Source organism: Lissotriton vulgaris, chromosome 8 (assembly GCF_964263255.1).
Source record: "Lissotriton vulgaris chromosome 8, aLisVul1.2, whole genome shotgun sequence".
Lineage (NCBI taxonomy): Eukaryota > Metazoa > Chordata > Amphibia > Caudata > Salamandridae > Lissotriton > Lissotriton vulgaris.
Genome location: NC_141696.1, coordinates 496,037,848 through 496,056,833, shown reverse-complemented (window position 1 = coordinate 496,056,833; position 18,986 = coordinate 496,037,848). Strand labels below are relative to the sequence as shown.

At 45.6% G+C, this 18,986-nt stretch overlaps 1 protein-coding gene across 11 annotated transcripts in view; it reads right to left on the bottom strand.

The window, feature by feature from the left end:
- The window catches only part of LOC147697229 (F-box-like/WD repeat-containing protein TBL1X), a 929,968-nt gene that overhangs the window by 90,312 nt on the left and 820,670 nt on the right, over window positions 1-18,986 (bottom strand). For all 11 annotated transcript variants that reach the window (XM_086934318.1, XM_086934313.1, XM_086934320.1 and 8 more), the window contains one exon: window positions 10,312-10,444. In XM_086934318.1, the coding sequence (XP_086790444.1) occupies window positions 10,312-10,444 (133 nt within the window). The remainder of the gene's footprint in view (window positions 1-10,311; window positions 10,445-18,986) is intronic.

Sequence of the window (18,986 nt, the reverse complement as noted above, 5' to 3'; positions counted from 1 at the left end):
AGGTCTAGAAAGAAAGGTTGCATTACTGGCCTATTATTTGGGCGCAGAAGGAGAGGAAGTCCTAGACCATCTCCCGGATTTAGGGGCACAGGAGGCAAGAGGTCTGAATGAATTTGAAGTTAGTCTTAAGAAGTTAGATTTGCACTACCTCCCCAAGACCAGCACTATTATGGAGAGGTACCATTTTGGTAAGAGGGCACAAAAAGAGGGGGAGTCTATAGAGGATTTTGTGTCTGAGTTGAGGAAGTTAGCTGCCACGTGCAAGTTTGGGGGAGCAAGCGAGGAGAGGATTAGGGACCAGTTTGTCTTGACCTGCAGGATGGAGCGAGTGCGTGAGGAGCTATGGCTTAAAGATGACCCGCCCTTGAGGGAGGTTCTTATCATAGCCAAGCAGGTAGAGCACATGTTACAGTGCGTCAAGGAAGCAAGATGCAGGGGAGAAGAAGAATGATGAAAGAGCCAATGTCAGTGAGATAGTGACCGAATGCGAGACTGTGTCTGTTGTTAAAGGTCAGAAGGCAGTGAGCAAGGAGCAGAAGGAAAGCAGACCAGGAGGGTCATACAAAGGTACCTGTTACAGGTGTGGGAAACAAGGGCACCTAGCCAACGACAAGGAGTGTCCCGCCCTCAGGTTCACGTGTAACAAGTGTGGTAAGAAAGGCCATTTTAAGCAATACTGCAAGAGTGGGCAGGGGGCCAGTAGGCAGAGTAGAGACAGAACAAATGTGGTGAGCGACGAATTTGTTGTGCAAATACAAGAGTTGAAGGCGCCAGGTCCCAGAATCCCCTTGTGTATAGAAGTTACAGCACAGGTAGAAGAGGAACAAGTTGAAAGTCCCAAAGACACTATAAAAGTTGGGAATGTTGAGATAGACGCATTGTTTGACTCTTGTTCTCGAATAACTATCATTAATGCAAATGAGTTCTCACGTGTGTCTAAAGGCAAAATAATCTTGAGGAGGTTAGACCTGAGACCAGGAGGGTATGCGGGGCGCCCCATCTCCATGAAAGGGTACTTCCTGAGCAAGATCGAGTACAGAAACAGGTCTACTGTCTCCAAGGTATATGTGTCCACTGTAGGAGATAACATTTTGGGGTGGCGTGCACAAAAGGGGTTAGGGGTGTACCTCAATCCCAACAGTAATCCCCAAATTTTGATACAGGAGATACAAGAGGGTGAGGCTAACTTCACAAGAGAATTTGAAGAAGTATTTAGAGAAGGGCTTGGGTGTTTGAAGAACTACTGCCACAAAATCAAATTGAAGAAGGATGCCAAGCCCGTCGTAGCAAAAGTCAGAAGACTCCCCATAGCCATTCAGGAGGAGGTCAGAACTGAGCTTGAAAAACTGTGCAAGGCAGGAGTTATCGAACCTGTGGAAGCGACCGAATGGTTGGCGCCCATCGTGGCAGCGAAGAAAAAGGATGGGTCAGTCCGGCTCTGCATTGATTTGAGGGCACTCAACAAAGAGGTCGTCGTTGACCGATACCCCTTGCCGAACATCACCCAAATGATGAGCATGCTTGAGGGTGCCAAGGTGTTTTCCACCCTCGATCTCACCTCGGCCTATTTCCAGATAAAACTTCACGAGGAGTCTCAAGAACTCACTGCTTTTGTGACACCCATGGGCGCTTACAAGTTCAAGAGGATGCCTTTCGGCCTAGTCTCGGCGGCTGCCGTCTTTCAAAGAATCATGGGCAACATCCTAAAGGGCATCCCGGGCGTCATGTGCTACCAGGATGACGTACTGGTGTTCGCAAAAAAACAAGTTGAGCATGATCAGAGACTTAGATGTGTACTGAAGAGGTTTTTGTCCCAGGGCCTTACCGTGAAGAAGGACAAGTGCGTTTTTAGCTGTGCCGAGTTGGATTTCCTGGGTCACAAGATTACAGCAGGAGGCATACGTCCTAAGGTCGAGCTCCAAGACACCATTGTGAATTTGTCACCACCCAAGAACAAAGACGAGATCAAATCATTCATGGGGATGCTGGAGTTCTATGGCAAGTTCATCAGAAACCTAGCCGGCAGGACTTACGCCATCAGGCTGTTACTGAAGAAAGAAAGCGAGTTCAAATGGAGCCAAGACTGCCAGAGCGAATTCGAGGATGTGAGGAGAGCTCTTGCGGAAGCCCCTAGTTTGAAGTCCTACATGCCCGGCCGGACAACGATCCTCACCACTGATGCAAGTGCAAAAGGGTTGGGAGCGGTTCTTACCCAGAAAGGCGTGGAAGGAGAAGAAACGGTGGCTTTTGCCTCAAGGTCACTCCAAAAATCTGAGAACAACTACTCAGTCATTGAAAAAGAGGCATTGGCGGTATCATGGGCAGTAGGCAAATTCAGAGACTTCCTGTGGGGTACGCAGTTCACCCTCCGAACCGACCACAAACCGTTGGTAGAAGTGTTCAGCAAGAAGGGATTGGATGCCATCTCCAGTAGGATAAGGCGTTGGGTGGTCAGTCTCCAGGAGTATACATTCAATGTCGAGTATGTTCCAGGAACGCAAAACCTTGCAGCTGACTGCCTGTCCAGGCTTGTCAGTGAAGCAGAAGCAAGTGAACTGCGAGACAAAACGGATGAAGATGAAGAGGGACTCATGGTCGAGAATGTCTGCGCCATCCAGAAGGCGTTGGGTGAAGAAGCGTGGAGAAAGGCACAAGAAGAGGACAAGACCATGGAAGAAGTTTGCAGAAGAGTGAGAGATGGATGGAAGCACGGGGACAAACGTGATGAAGACCTGCGGCCTTTCCAGGCTGTAAAGGACGAGTTAACCATTGTCGACGCAAGCCATGAGGGTGAGGAAAGAAGGTTACGACCAACGAAAGGCCACACGGGAGGTTGGCTTCAAAGTTGGAGACAACATCAAAATCAGAGCCCCCACAGGGAAGGCAAGCTGGTCAGAGTACAGCAGTCCCACAAAAATCACAAAACTCTTCAAGAATGCAGTCAAAACCCAAGAAGGAAAGATATGGAACCTAGGGAGAGTTGTAAAGTACCACCCTCCAGTAGAGGTCCCAGAAGGTGCAAAGGGGGGGAAGAGTGGTCCAAGAGTAGATAGGGGGTCCGCCAGCAGGAGGCCGTCTGTTGTCCCTCTCCCAGGTCACAGGCCCAACAGGAGAGTGATCAGACCTCCCAGGCATTTCGACCAATATGTAATGATGTAACTATTGTCATTCTGCCTAATGAAGGTTTTTCTCCATTTTGTTACCTGCAAATTGTTCTATCTATGTTTTCTATTCCTGCAGGGAAGGGGGATGTGTGGTATCTCCCTCTTCTGCCTCCCCCCCGGCGGCTCTGCGTGTGATGGTGCTGCTCGCGGTGACATCACTTAGAATGTCACCGCGACCAGCGTTCCAAGGCGAGCGCCGGGGACACCCTGAGGCGACAGCAGCGAGAGAGGCTGTGGCTGAGGTCACGGAGTATAATATCTTCAAATAAACACGGACGTTTGTTCACCGCCTTGAGTCATCAATGGTGTTTTGTTGAACTTCACACTAGTCTTAATGCATCCAACTCCACAGTTCATAGTAAATGTTTTGGTTAAATTAATTGTAAGTCCCTTTTCTGTCATAAAATTTGCAAAGCTGGATACAACTCTTTGGAGTTCTAGTGGTGAGCCGGCCATTAGGACCGCATTGTCAGCATATAACAATGCAGGAATAGGGCGTTTACCATTCTCTGGCAGGTCGTTACATTCCTTGACTAAAACCTTTTCAAGGCCATTTATATAGAAGGTAAAGAGAAACGGGGCGAGGACGCAGCCTTGCCACGCACCACGTCTTACATTAAGGTGACCTGTGCATTCCCCGCCCACCCCAAATCGTACCCTGGCCTTTGCCCCTAAATATAACTCAATTAGAAAGGAAATTAAAACTGATTCGACACCCGGCTCCTCTAGAATCAACCACAATTTGTTGTGCCTCACGTAGTCAAATGCCGGTGATAAATCAACAAATGCCAAATACAGGGCTCCCTTTTTTGCTTTAATATATTTATTCAGTATAATATCTAAATTCAGGCCTTGCTCAATTGTGCCTAGCTTCTTACGGAAGCCAAACTGCAGATCACTTATCACAGACCTGTCCTCAGCCCAATCCTGGAGTCTATTTAATATGACCCGGCCCATAATTTTCACAGTTGAGTCCAACAACGATATCGGACGATAACAGTACCAGAATGGACTCATTCCATGTCGAGATAAGGCAGGCAAAAATACAAGCATTAAACACTTGTGTCAGCAATGGGCCCCATAAGGTGGTGTTAGCTTTAAAGATGTCGACAGGGACACAATCAGGCCCTGTTGCCATCCCACCCATACTTGAAGCAATGGCTAAATTGACCTTGTTTAGCTCAAAGTGCAGCAAATGTCTTTGACCTCTAAGGGAATTACCTGGCTCCACCATGGTAATTGTACTGTGATATAACCCCGAGCGTAGCTCATCGTACAACTTGGAGAAGTGTTCTATCCACTGGTGCTCTGGAATTGAGGGTGGGTCATTGCGTGCTAATCTATGGGCAGCTATACATGAACATAAGATTGAGATAGTATTTGGAGATGTGGACCTGATTAGGGCTGGTTTAAGAGAAAGTGGCTAAGAAGGTGACGACAGCAGAGAATAACACTGAGTCACTTCAGGGTGAGGTACCCTCTCTAAAGCAACAGATGGCAAGGATGACAACGGTCACAGGGGAGTTAGGGGTTCGGGTGGAGGATACAGAGGGGGCCCACCGTAACCTGCCATTCTTGGCGTTTCCAGAGCATATGGAGGGACCATCTGCAGAAATATTACTGGAATAATGGATCAAACTGCAAAATGAGACCTCATGGGCTGCCATACATATTTGTGGTCAAGAGGGCACAGAGCGCTCTGATGAGGCGTCACCCACCTGCCCCTTACCCTCTCCCAGGTCATTATAACCACAATACTGCATTAAAGGGATAAATACTGTATCTTTAAAGCGGCTAGGGAACATGGAAGCTATAAGATTTGACAATCAAACTATAGCCATTTTACCAGGTTACACGAGGAAAGTTCAGAAGCAGAGCAAATCAGTCCTTGGAGTCAAACAGAAGTTGCGCGCCATGAATCTAAAGTACATCTTACCTTACCCACTACAAACTGAAAAGTTCTCTCAAACAGTAAGACACACTTTTTGAGCGACCACAAGACATATGGGATTGGCTGGAGGTATGAGATGGTGCAACAACTCGTTGACTGGGAGTCTGGAGCAGCTTTGGAGGGCCGTGGGGATTGGAGAGGTGAGTCCCAGGACACTGTTGTCTGTGAACACAGAGGCCCCAGCTGAAAACTTGACCTTCTCTCTGATTGACTCTCCGCTCCATCCAGCAGATATTGTACCAGAGATCAATCTTACTGCAGAGTAATTATTTGCCTCATAATGCTTTTCTTGTAGATTGCAGCTTGAAGTCTTTGTGGGAGGGGGTGATCTTCCTGGGGTGTTTTCTGGGCAACAGTTCTCTCAGGTGTGAGATCTGCACATTTGGAGATAGGAGCATGGGGGGCAATGGAATGGATGAGAGATGGGATGGGGAGTCGGCAGTTGGAGTCTTTATCCCATTTGGATAAGTCAGGGAAATTATGTTGTCCTGGCACATGGTATTGGTGGGCTTACATAGCATGACTGTTCTGCTATGTTTGTCTTGGAGAGGGTGGGTTTGTTTACCTTTTTTTTATTGGTTGATCCGTTTTTCAAGCAGCATTCTAGGCAGGTTGCTGAGAAACTGGGGAGGGTGGATATGCGCGCCTTGGCATATCATACATATAAGAGGACGGTATTATTTACCTGGATTCCCGGAAACTGGGCACTTATGTTAAGAGATATAGAGCCCACTCTTTCTTGAAGAATCACAGGGTCAAAATTATCTGTCTCCAGGAGACACACCTCACAGATGTGGAGATTGACAAAGTGGCGACTAATGTTGACGACCCCCGCTTTTACATCAGGATCTGATGGGTTCTGATGTTGACAGCCCATTCATTTGCTTGGGAGATTTTAATTGTGTCATGGACAAGGAAGCAGGTTAGACGACCTCCCAGGGCTGACACGAAGCCGCAAAATGACTGCGTCATTGCATGAAGTGATGCTTAATTTGGGGTTATTGGATGTTTGGAATGCATGTAGACCTTTGGACAGTGTTTTAATCTGCCATTTGCTCACCCACTACACTTTTAGTTGACTAGATAGAGTGCTGGTGCTGGATTTTGGAGCAGCGCTTAGCCCATTCTCTGTTGGACCATGCACTGGTGCTCGTTGAGTTGGATGGTGAAGGAGGTTGATGTTGATGCACAAAATTGCCACCAGTGTTTTACTGTGGATGTCCTGTTGGGACATGGTGGGCAGAAAAACGCAGCCATTGACTGACTGTCTGCAGGACAACTGGGACTCAGACGTTGCCTGCGCAGCCAAGTGGAATGTTATGAAGGAAGTGATCAAAGGGTAGTTTCATGAATTTGACATACGGAATGAGTAGACAACTGCTGAGGGAGTTTCATAAAGAGGAAGAGGAATTAGTGGGCATGAAGGGGCTCGGATTGACAGACCCAAAGCATCAGCAGGAACAGTTGAGGGCACAGAGGAGTATAGCAGAAAAGTGGGATAGGCTACATGCATACACTCTTACACAGCACCGGCAGTGCTTGCATCTGGAACGATATAAGTTGATTAAATTGCTGGCCTGGCTACTTCAAAGGGAAAGGGCCACACCCCCTGTCATTCATCTGATAGAACCTCGCTGGTTGACCTTCTGGCAGCCTTTCACCTGAATGGGGTATATAAGAGGGCACTCATAACCATCAGTATTTCAGGGTGTTGCTCAAGTGTGGGATTGAGTTGGAGCACTCTATGCATATCATATCACTCTAAGCTGATGGCGCATGGTTTTACCTTAGGGAGCCTGGTACTTTGATGGTGGTTTAATTGGAGCAGCTGCGGGAGATTGGTGAGGTCTCTGGCCTCAAAATGAACAAAGAAAGTCCCTTGTGTTTCCACTGGTGGTGCTGGTTCGAGTGCCCAAGGAACAGTTGCCGGATTCGGGGTCGAGATGGGAGGTAGAGAAGTGTTGTTATCACGGTATGATGGTGGCGAATATGTACAGGAAACAGCTACCGTACAATGTTGCATACTTGGTCCGGTTTTGGAACACTTTGCCGATATCATTTATGGGTACAGTGGCAGTGTCCAAGATGGTGTTGCCTTGATGCCCGTACGTGATATAAAATTCACTATATCCCCTGCATGCTAGTGTGTTCAGTCAGCTGAATTCCCTCCCCACTGCGCTCAGCTGGGCTGGGAAATGGAGTGAGTTGCTCGCCTGGCTTAGATGAAGGGGTATGAGGATGGTGGACTTTGTGTGCCTAATCTGAAATATCACTGTTATGCTTCCCACATGCAGCATGTGGCGAAAAGAATGGAGGAGGGCAAGTGGATTAGACTCGGGGCTTCCAGGCCCCTTGTGAGCTGCCCGGCTAGGGGCAGTGCCAGTGGGGGTACTCGATATGGAGGTTACACTGGAGGAGATTAGGGTGGCTCTGTAATTGCTACCCACGAAAAAGGCTCCAGGGTTGGGGGCAGTTTCCCAGCAGAAATTTATAAGGGATTTACAGTAACACTGACTCAGCCCTCAGAGGTCTTCTTGGCATCCAAGGAGAAGGGGGTGCTCCCGCCTCGTATGTGTTAAGGCCTTATATGCATGCTGCCTAATTCGGGGGGGGGGGTGCTTTTGATCCTGCATTGTACAGACCACTAACAATGATATACACTGATATCAGAATACTCTGTAAGCTCTAGGCTTGTCTGAGTCCAGTGGTGTCTGGACTGGTTCAAGGAGGCCAGTGTGGGTTAATTCCTGGCCACAGCAAGACATTGAATCTGAGGTGCCTGCATGTGCTTCGTGAAGTCAAGTACAGTCAGGAGGACATGGTTTTAGCCTCAATTGATATTAAAATGGTATTCGATACAGTGGACTGAAGGTATCTATTGAAGGTTGTGAGTCATGGTGTTTGACCCAGGTTTAGAGCATGGATTATACTGTTATACACAGGCCCTGGTGCACGGGTGAGAATGAAAATAGCAGAACTGAATCATTGAGCAACATGTAGGTCAAAAACCAATAATGAGACCCTGATGTGGATTTTGATAGTGGGTTAGAGTGGGCAAGTATAGGTCTGACTGATGGGATATAGAATGTGATGCTAGACAGGGATGTCCGCTCTTGCCTCTTTCATATTCCCTGGCAGTAGAGCCATTAGCGGTGTAGGTCCGCAGGGTGTTGCTTGAGTGTGGGATTGAGTTGGGGCACTCTATGCATATCATATCACTCTAAGCTGATGACGCGTGGTTTTATCTTAGGGAGCCTGGTACTTCGATGGTGGAATAATTGGAGCAGCTGCAGGAGATTGGTGAGGTGTCTGGCCTCAAAATGAACAAAAGAAAGTCCCTAGTGTTTCCACTGGTGGTGCTGGTTCGAGTGCCCAAGGAACAGTTGCCAGATTTGGGGCCGAGATGGGAGGCAGAGAAGTTTTGTTATCACGGTATGATGGTGGCGAATACGCACAGGAAATACCTACCGTATAATGTTGCATACTTGGTCCGGTTTTGGAACACTTTGCCCATATCATTTATGGGTACAGTGGCAGTGTCCAAGATGGTGTTGCCTTGATGCCCGTACGTGATCCAAAATTCACTATATCCCCTGCCTGCTAGTGTGTTCCGTAAGCTGAATTCCCTCCCAACCGCGCTCAGCTGGGCTGGGAAACGGAGTGAGTTGCTCGCTTGACTTAGATGAGGGGGTATCAGACTGATGAGGTGCGGCACAGGTTAGTGACAGTGGTTAGGAAGGTACCTTTTTATCGGGAGCTGCCAATATGGATATTGGCACAATTTCGCCAGAAAGAGGATACATCATATGAATCTTGACACGAGGCAGGTTTTGAGTTGGCGGGGGACTTGTATCTAAATTATTTATGTATGTCTTTTGAAGACACTCAGGATCTGTTTATGATAGACCTGGGACAAATCCTACACTATGTGGTTGTTTCAGATACAGTAAGAGTTCTCTGGCTGTCTTATCCTTCAGCTCTGACCACCTCGGTTATATTGGGTGTGATATTGACGCTGGGGTCCGGGCGACATCTCATTTTGTTAATTAATAAGGCACTACAGGCGGACACAATTAGAGGACCTTTGAGAGTGAGGAACGCTTGGGAGACAGATCTCGGGACCCCTATTTCAGATGTGGCATTGGTCCGGACATGTGAGTTGTTTTGGACTGTGCCGGGTAATGCCCGGTTCAAATTAATTCACTTGAAATTTATGCATTGCACCGATAAGAATTGTGGGCTTGAATAGAATTAATCCTGAGGGTGTCCCCGTTGTGCAACAATGGAGGAAGATTTTATGCACCTTGTGTGGGGTTGCTTGCATGTCAGTGACTTCTGGGAGAAGGTACTTATGCAAATAAATCGGACAGCTGCCCTGTGAGCTCAAGCCTCAGCTGAGCCTGTTGGTTCATCTTGTTCTCCCCAAGAAGCATAAAATAACAGTCTGGTTTTGGAAATTGGCACTTCTGTTGGCAATGAGATGAGTTGCCATCATTTGGATGGGGGTTAGAGGTGTCTCAGAACGGGCGGTGGCAGAAAAAACTCAAATGCGATGTGCCAAGTCCGATGCCAAACTTCCAGCTGATTTGGAAACCTAGGGCTTGCTCTGTCAAATGTTTTTGGAACCAGAGAGAAGAGTCTCCAGGGACGAATACACAGGTAGTGAGGGGAAACATAACCGTTTGGGTGTGGGTGTGACAGAGTGGATAGAACTTTAAGACACTGGCCTTCTGATATACTCTGTGGTATCAAAGTGTGGCACTTGCCTCTCCTATTGCATCTTCCTACCGTTCTTTCTAATTTGATGTGGGACAGAAGTGGCTCTTATGCCATTATATTCTACCTTATTGAGGAATTGCTTTGTTATGTGTTTATAAAATGACTAATATCGGTTTGTTTAAATTGTCCTGAGCACTGCATATGCAGCCTATGGACCACTGATTTAGTCTTGGGATAATGAATATGTTTGTTCTAATTTTACTTAACTAATTAAACAAATAGTTATCACCGAGGGCCTGCATTTAAAAAAATACTCCATCACACCTCTTTTAAAGATAACCATGCTGACCTAAAATACCACCCATCTACGCCCCCTATTAAACTATAATGGTCTTTCTTGTACACAGATTTTAATGACACACATTTCCATGAAAGCAGGCGCTGATAAAAGCAAATGTCCTCGAACAAATGTCTTACCCGGAAGCTAGGAGATCGCTGACTGGATTCCAGGCACAAATGAACACCTCGGACTCGTGCCCTCGAAGCACCGTCGCTTTGTTGGGTGGAATTTCAACGTCACCATCGATTTCCATGGGCTCTGAATGATTATCTGCAAGAGACATCAGATGCACATGATCTTCTGTGCATTGCCAAGGCACAACTTGATACTGAGAGCAATGCTTTCTGCAGACGGCGAGCTCATGTCTCTGTAGTCAGAGGCCCTGTGAAGTCAGTGGCAGCTGCCAGGGCCACTGTCAGGGAGACGAAAACAACCTTGCAGCCTGAAGTCTGTGGCTGTGCCCTACACAAAATGGGCGAAAGAAGAGAACAAGGGAGACCCTACTCACAAAGAAACCAGGGTAATGCGTTTATCCAGAAAAACAATGGTTCCTGTGGCATATCACTTATCAATTACTTAATAGACTGAGACTTATTAACAATCCAAATATTAGAGAAAGGGTGGCAACAAGGAGAGAGAAACACCCTTTCTCTAATATTTGGTTTGTTATCAAGTCTCAGTCTATTAAGTAATTGATAAAGTGATATGCCACAGGAACCATTGTTTTTCTGGATAGACGCATTACCCTGGTTCCTTTGTGAGTAGGGTCTCCCTTGTTCTCTTCTTTCGCCCATTAAGTAATTGATAAAGTGATATGACACAGGAACTATTGTTTTTCTACACAAAATGGGGGCCGTGTTACCTTGTTTTCCACAGAGAAAGCGGTAATACCTATATTACAAGTCAACTGAAAAATTAACAGAATCCACTAACTAATGTCTTTTGAAAAAAACAACAAAACAGAATCGCATTATAAAGCATATCCCAGCCTTTCTGCTTATTTGTATAGTATTCAAACAACAGCAATAGCTTCACACCGCACAAACCACCCACAGGATATGCTGAAGGCTGGGACCTGTGGGACTAAGGTCGTAGCTTGCCTGCAGTGGGGCAGAGGGATTGGGAGCAGGGCATTGACAAAGCAAAAGCTTGCTGTGCGAGTACAAAGGCCATTCTCTATTGGGGGAAGGCGGGGTGAAGGACGTGGCCTAAGTCAGCAACATGCGTGTCCTTTAGTTCTAAACGCAGAGTAATTGGTAATTGCAGGCAGTTGCTAAAGTATATCAAAAGAAAGAAATCACACATGATAATTGTGGCTGTCTAATAAAATCAGTAACTAGTCATCATTATTTAAACATTTTTTTTTTTAAAGATTCCGTTTTAAACACTTCAGGTGAAGAGTGGTTATAGTTAGAAGATCCTTGAATCCAGGACTGTTCACCCACAGAGTCTACGGTTAAAAGTTGAAAGTACCCTGAAAAAAGTGCTCTGTGGTCAAAATCTTTCTTTAAGATCTGCATCTTATGTGGCTTACTCTGCACCGTTATTGCTGAATGATTTCGGTGGGCTAGCAGATGGGCTCAGACTGCACTGATCTTCTTTTGGCCTTAGAAAAGCAAGCAACTCCCATGACATCTGAGGAGAGGTCAGCAACATTTCTTGCTGACATCTCCTCAGATGTCCTGGAAGCATCTTTGGTGGTTATAGCACTGCTTGTAGCCGCTAGGCATAGCCAATGAATGTGCAAGGTGAAAGTGGATCCAGCAAAGAAAACCTCTTTATTAAAAATTCCCTCTGAAGGCAGCAAGCTGTTCCGTGAAAGGCTGGATGAGATGATTACAAGGGCATTTAAAGATAGACAGCACGGTCTCTGTTATTAAGAGAAGTATTCTTAATCTTCTTCCAATCAGAAATCATTGGGCCACTCTTCTTGTTCCCCACTCAGGCGAAAGTATAAATCATCTTTATCACAACAAGAAGTTTCATCTCAAGAAACAAATAAAAAGATTTCAAGCCTGGAACATCTAAACAGAAATACTGCCTATTTTGGGCACTCAAAATCAATAGAACATGTTAGCAGCAGACTTCATTTATTTGCAGACATTTGGGTACAAGACTTCTTCAGCGGCAAACAGGTACCAAGGGTCATTCAAAACAGTTACTGGATAGCCTTTTTAAGCATTCCTTCCACGGCAGGGATCCTTTCCACTGCCATTCCCAAGGATTTTATGAAACACAAAACCCTCCTTTCTGAAAATCAGGGTCTAGTCTTTAAAAGAGCTGTTATAAGAGTTCCTCCATCATAACACGGAGAATGCTTCTATTCCATCCTGTTCCTGGTTCAAAAACCCTAGGGTACATATATGCTGGTGCTGGATCTGAAAATAGTATACACCTGGATTCGAAAAGTCATTTAAAATGGTTACCTTGCAATCAATAATTCAAATGGTAAAGGAGGTACACTCTCTCATCACAAAATATTAGGAAAATGCCTATCTCCATATCCCCTCACAGCAGACTTTCAAAAACATTTGAGTTTTGCTATAAGAGGTCACTTCTTTTAGTTTTCAGTTCTCCCCTTCAGGTTGAAATCTGCTCTAAGGGCATTTACAAATGTCCTGGTCACTCTGATCGCTTTGTTTCACCTCAGTGCAGTTTGGCCAGAGGATTCTGACGATTTGCTCATTGATGCACCGTCAAAAGATATGGCCCATTCTCACATTCGGGTGATCTTCACTTTATTGCAAAAGATGGGTGTCTGATAAATTGGGTAAAATCAGAGGCAGTTCAATATCCGGACAAGCTCTTCAAAGGAGGGTGCTTTCACACAGACCAAGAGATAGCAAATCTTCCACAAGCAAGACTGGTAAAACTCCAGACAAGGCTGCACTATCTACTGGCACAGAGGAAAACTGCTATTTCCCAAGCCTACAGGTGCAGAGAGATCATTCTGCAACCATTTTGTTGGTATTGACAGAGCGGGTTTTTTAAAATCTCAAACGTCTAGTGTAATCATCATACAACCCCTCTACTGGTCATATGGACCTTTTTCATCAACAAGTAGAGGGGTTTAGAGTGATCATTTATCTGCATTACCATAAATAGTGAGGACCATTGGGGCTCCACAAGAAATGACAAAGATAATTGAAGTGAGGTTAATGGTTTTATTAACAAATTAAGGTGAGATTAAAGTCATTGATAATCAGGTAATGAAATCTTAAGTAGTAGTGTTACAAATTTAAATTACAAAGTAGACAATATTTTATTACAAGATAAAACAAAAAAGGAATCAAAATGACACTTAGAATATATAAAATACAGAAAGTGTGTTCCAAACAGGAAATCTCCACATCTAAATTAAGAAGAATATGTTGAAAAAGAGCATTTGGTTTGGCAAATGGATAAAGTGTCAGATTCAGAAAAAACAAATAAGGTTTCTGATGAGAGAATAAAAAGGCCTAGGCATAAAGCCTTTGCACTCAAAGTGCAGAGATCAGCAGGGTTAACTTAAAAGGGATTTTTTCAGTTCGAAGTCAGCAATCATCTCCCTAGAGAACAAGAGTGTGCGTGAGTCAAGGAACATGGCAGTCCAGCAATGATGATGATACCCTTGTCTAAGGAACTCAAACTGTTATATTTCAACAAAATCACTAATTGCAACATTTCAGCTCGTTCCCACCTTGAGACCCAATCAGTTTTTGTCCAAACTATGGGAGCAGGTATCTTCCGTTTTCTCATGTCTTAACAATGACCCATGCATAGCTACATAATTGAGTTGTTATACCAGACAATCTTTAGATACAGTCAGCTCTTCCCATGAGTCATCCCTCCTCAAGAGGAGAACCTCACAATCAGTTAAATAATTCATTACAAATGTCTATTCACGAGCTAATAAAAAGGCACCAGAAACATACAGCATCTGCAGTGAGAAGAAAAAAACAATGAGCAAAGCAAGCAAATGCAGCATTTGCAGGCCTTTCAGCCTTTCATGTGTGAAATTAATATTCAAAATGGCATCATTAGGCTAAGCTTAAGTTACACATGCATGTTAATTCAGATGCCACTTTTAATGGTTAAATGAGGTCACCTACTACAAAATATTTTGACTAATATCCATACATTAATGTTTTAAATCATACTTTGTTAATGAATGTGTTTAATGATGCACATTTCGTCAGCAGTTCAGCAGTTTGTGAGATTCTTTCTGTCTCTGTGAGATCGTCTTTTTATGAGTCTCAGCCAGAAAATCTCACAGAGTGCAACATCAGCTACAATGGTGGCTTGTCCTTTAAATCCCTCAAGGGGAATATTCATTCTCTGCAGTCCCTGTTGATCATCACAACAGATGCTAGTCTCTCGGGGTGGGGAGCTTGGCTAGGTATTCATCAAAACCAGGGGGTAAAGACACTTACACAGAGCAGGAGATACTCAAACTGGAGGGAATTAGAAGCTGTTTGACTATCTCTGAAATCTTTCTCTCCTCAAATTTCAGGAAAAGTGGTTCTTGTAAGAACAGACAATATAACCATCAAAGCTTATCTCAACAAGGAATAAGGAATATGATTGCCATCCCTGGTGAAGATTTCAGACAGACGTTTTTATTGGGCAGAGAGACATCCCACATCTCTTTCAGCAAATCACATTGCAGCGGCTCTGAACATCATACCAGACAAATGGTGCAGACACATTCTGTCGTCAACACCCTATCGCCTTCACCCCTCAGTCTTTTCCAAAGTTGTCTGGGGATGGGAATTGCCAATAATAGATCTCTTTGAAACCTAACCAAATGTGCTGGTGGACAGATACTGTTCCAGAACAAGGGTGGATCGAGGTTGGGCAGGGGACGCTCTAACCTGCCAGTGCCCCTCCTCCCCAATCTTCTATTTGCTCTTCCCCACCTTTTCTATCCTGCTGAGCTTTCTTCCAAGAGTCAGGAGGGAGAGCATTGTAGTACTTTGACTGCGGCAACATAGGCCCGCACATAATAGTTTCCTCTACTGACATTTCTGAAAATGGAGAAGGAATTGAGACTTCCCACCAATCAATCTCCATTAGACTTTCCAGTTCTGCATCAGGAGGTTTGAATGAGACTCAAGCTGGCAGTCTAGAAACTGAGAGGAGGTGGATGAGGACGGGTGGTCTTCCTGACATTTTGCTTCCTACTTTACAAGCAACTAGGCAATCTTCCACCTTGAAAGCCAATTCCAGACACTGGGTTTCCTTTAATGAATGGTGTGTGGTGAGGATATTCGACCCGTTCATGGCAGACTTTTTCAAGTTTATGTCATTTTTCACAGATGGGGCGACTTTGGGTTTAGGAATTTCCATTCGTAAAATCCAGCGGGTCTCTATCAGAGCTTTTAGAGCTTCTTGGGGTACACTTTTGATCCAACTGCTTTGGTTCCCAGGATCTTTTTGGAGGTGTTGAATCTCCATCCTGACCCTCCTCATCAGTATTCGTTTTGGGAGCCAATGTTAGTTTGGACGCATTAAAATTTCCCCCTTTGAGCCACTGGGCCAAACTAATCTTAAAACGCCAACAGTGAGGACGTTGTTCCTAGTTCCAATCACATCAGCTGGAAGACTGGGCGAATGGCCGGCGTACTCTTACAGGCACCCTTTTTGCAGGATTTTTGAAGATAAAGTTGTTTTACGTCCTCTTCCCACTTTTTGTTCAAAGGTTAACTCACTTTTTAATTAAGACCAGGAAGTAATATTTATTCAATTGTTTCCTTCTCCAATTTCTGTACAGGAAGATCGGTTCACAAGTTGGATGTTAGAAGAGCCCTCCTTAATTGTCTTGAAAGGACACCATCCTTTAGACAGTCTTAGCGCTCATTTGTTCATTGTGGTCCTGCTCGGAAGAGTTGTAAACCTACTTTAGCTTCAGAAAGTTGTTGGGTCAGATCTCTAATCGTGATGGCTTAAAAGTCAGGTGGTTTCTCTCCTCCGAGTGGTTTTCACGGCTGTTCGACTCGTGGTATGTTTACTTCTGTGTCTGAAATCCATGGGACCTCTATCACAGAGATTTGTAGGGTGGTTTCAACATCCACTTTCATTTAACACTGTAGGGTTGCTCTGGACAGAGTTAGATGATGTTTTCGGTTAAAAAATCGTAGCCTCTATGAACTAATAAAGAGTGTTCTACCAGTACAATTCTTGTGTATTTGTGAATAAACTTTATTTGCTGAAGCATATACATTACAGTTGTCCTCTTTTTCTATGCTTTGTAGAGCTCAAAATAGTAAGGAAAGAAAGTGTGGGTAATGTTTCAATTACTTACTGGTAATCTCACGTCCTCCCTCCCGTTTTCAGGCCACCTGTATGCATACTAAGGGCTGGGTATAGACAGGGGGATCGTTGGGGGCGGGGGGCTTTTTATTTTGAGGATTGGAGTTTGCAATTCGCAATCTAGGGAGGTAGGACTGCCTCAAATTAGTAAGAAAGGAAAGAAAGAAAGGGAAAGGATTATGCAATTATAGGTACTAATTGAAGCGTTAAACACAGTAATGTATATCTGCTGTATCAATGAAAGGATTTAGGGGTCACCACACTACAAATATGGGCAGAACAGGCAGCTGAATTCCATGTTCAAGCAATACCTATCATCATACACACTAAATGCACTTGTAAGGTAACATCAAAAGTCTTTACATGAGACACATACAGAGGAGGACAGCTGCAGCAAGTGCACTCACAGTTCATAGCTAAATCAACAGACATAAAATGCAGTTGCAAGGCTCCAGGGCACTGGCAATATCTAGATGCTCCAGCACAACTTCTATCTGTAATAAATGTTGTCATTACGCTCACAAGCAACAATAATCTTGAAGCATATTAAATCCTGTTATTAGTCTCCATTATCACTGTCAATAGTCAAAGGTCTATGTGGAAATAATATGCCGAAAATTGATCAGATTCCTCTGTCACTAAACACATTAAAAAATGACAAGTGTATGGTATTTCTGCAATGCAGGTCATGATTTCAGTGAAGTTTTATATTAAGTTATACCTTCAAAGGTGCCATTGGTGGTGTCATCTGTGATATTATGTAGGCGGTCAGGAGTAATGCATTGGGGTGTTATGACTGGGAAATGTGTTTGTTTTTTTAATACAAAAAAAATCTTTTATTTTTTGGCTGGCATTATAACGGCAAATCAATTTTGTGATCCTTTTAGACCAAACAGCAAGTTACATATTTCAAAAAAAACAAATTGTTGTCCTTTAGAGAAGAGAATTAAAACCAAACAACACAACGTGCCTCAATAATGGACAAACCCCTCCCCTTCTCCTCCCCCTTGGTTGCACTTTCACTTAGTGTGTCATATTTCATAACCAAGATCATTAGACATGAGCTGATAGGCCCCTAGGTCACAGATATAAAGCTTTCAACTTCCAGATGTCTTCATTATTCAAAAACATTTTACTATCCTGATTTTATATAAATCAGTTTAGAACTTTAAATTGTGGCAGATGTTCTGTTAATTTGGTATTTATAAAGCACACGGCTACTCCCAGGAATGTACCGGCGCCGACAAAAAAAACCACATAACAACCACGGAACAAGAGCGCATAAAAGGCGACCTCAGACCCTGCTCGCAGGCAGGTCGCTCCCCACGCCACCACACGGCTGCCAGCTGCCTCGTACCTGCTCCCTGCCGCCCGCCTGTTTTCCCGCCGTTTACTGCTCCTTACCGTCGCTGCGGCCCCGCCCCCCTGCTCCCCATTGGCCACCCCGCTCCCGCCTCCAAGCTGCTCCTCCCTCCCTATCCCCCTCTTATAGAGGCCGCGCCGCTGGCGCGGTCAAGGCGCGCCGAAGCTAAGCGCGTCTGCGCCTGGACCGCGCCCTGCGCCAGAACCCCTGGACCCCGCGAACGCCACAACACCAGACTCCGCTATGGAACCAGCACCCTTTACGCACTCAACGCCGGCCGAAACCACACCTGCTTCCAAGCCACCCCGAAACGGACTCACAGACTTTTCTCCTGCTACACCTGCAGCTTCACCTGCAACAGAACTACCAAACCTCCAAGGACTGGACCCAACCATCTCCGCTGCATACTCAACGCCTGCTCCGCAACGCAAACACGCCGTCGAGCTTTGGGATCTGCTCGACACCTCTGCCCCAGACGTGGCCTTCCTGACAGAGACCTGGTAGAACAACTCCTCGGCGCCCACCATAGCCATCCAGGACGGCTACAAGATAACCCGCAGGGATCGTGCCAACGGAATCGGAGGAGGAATAGTCATCGTCCACAAGTTCAGCCTCAAAGGCGCCATCCACGCAGACGACACCTTCAACACCGCCGAACACCTGCCCTTCCCGATCCACACCGACCCCAACACCACCCTCAGAGGAACACTTATCTACAGACCCCTCGTACCCCGAGCTCAATTCAGCGACTCCATCGCCGACCTCGCCAGCACCCACGAGCTCGCCTCCACGGACTACATCCTCCTCGGGGACCTGAATTTCCACCTCGAGAAAAACAACAATGCTATCTCCGCCACCCTGATCGCCAACCTCGGCCTCAGACAACCCGTCACCGCACCCACCCATGCCTCTGGCCACACGCTGGACCCCGTCTTCTACACAGGCAACCACACCACTGAACTCTACTGGACCAACCACCGCTGCATCCATTTCACCTTCAATAAACCAACCACGCACCACCGCACCCAACAGCTACCTTGCCGCTGCTGGAGCAAAGTCACCGAAGACCAGCTGATCACCACCCTCGCCCAAAACCCACCTACCGACCCCACCAACCCAGATACCGCAGCCCGCAATCTCAGACAGTGGATTGACGAC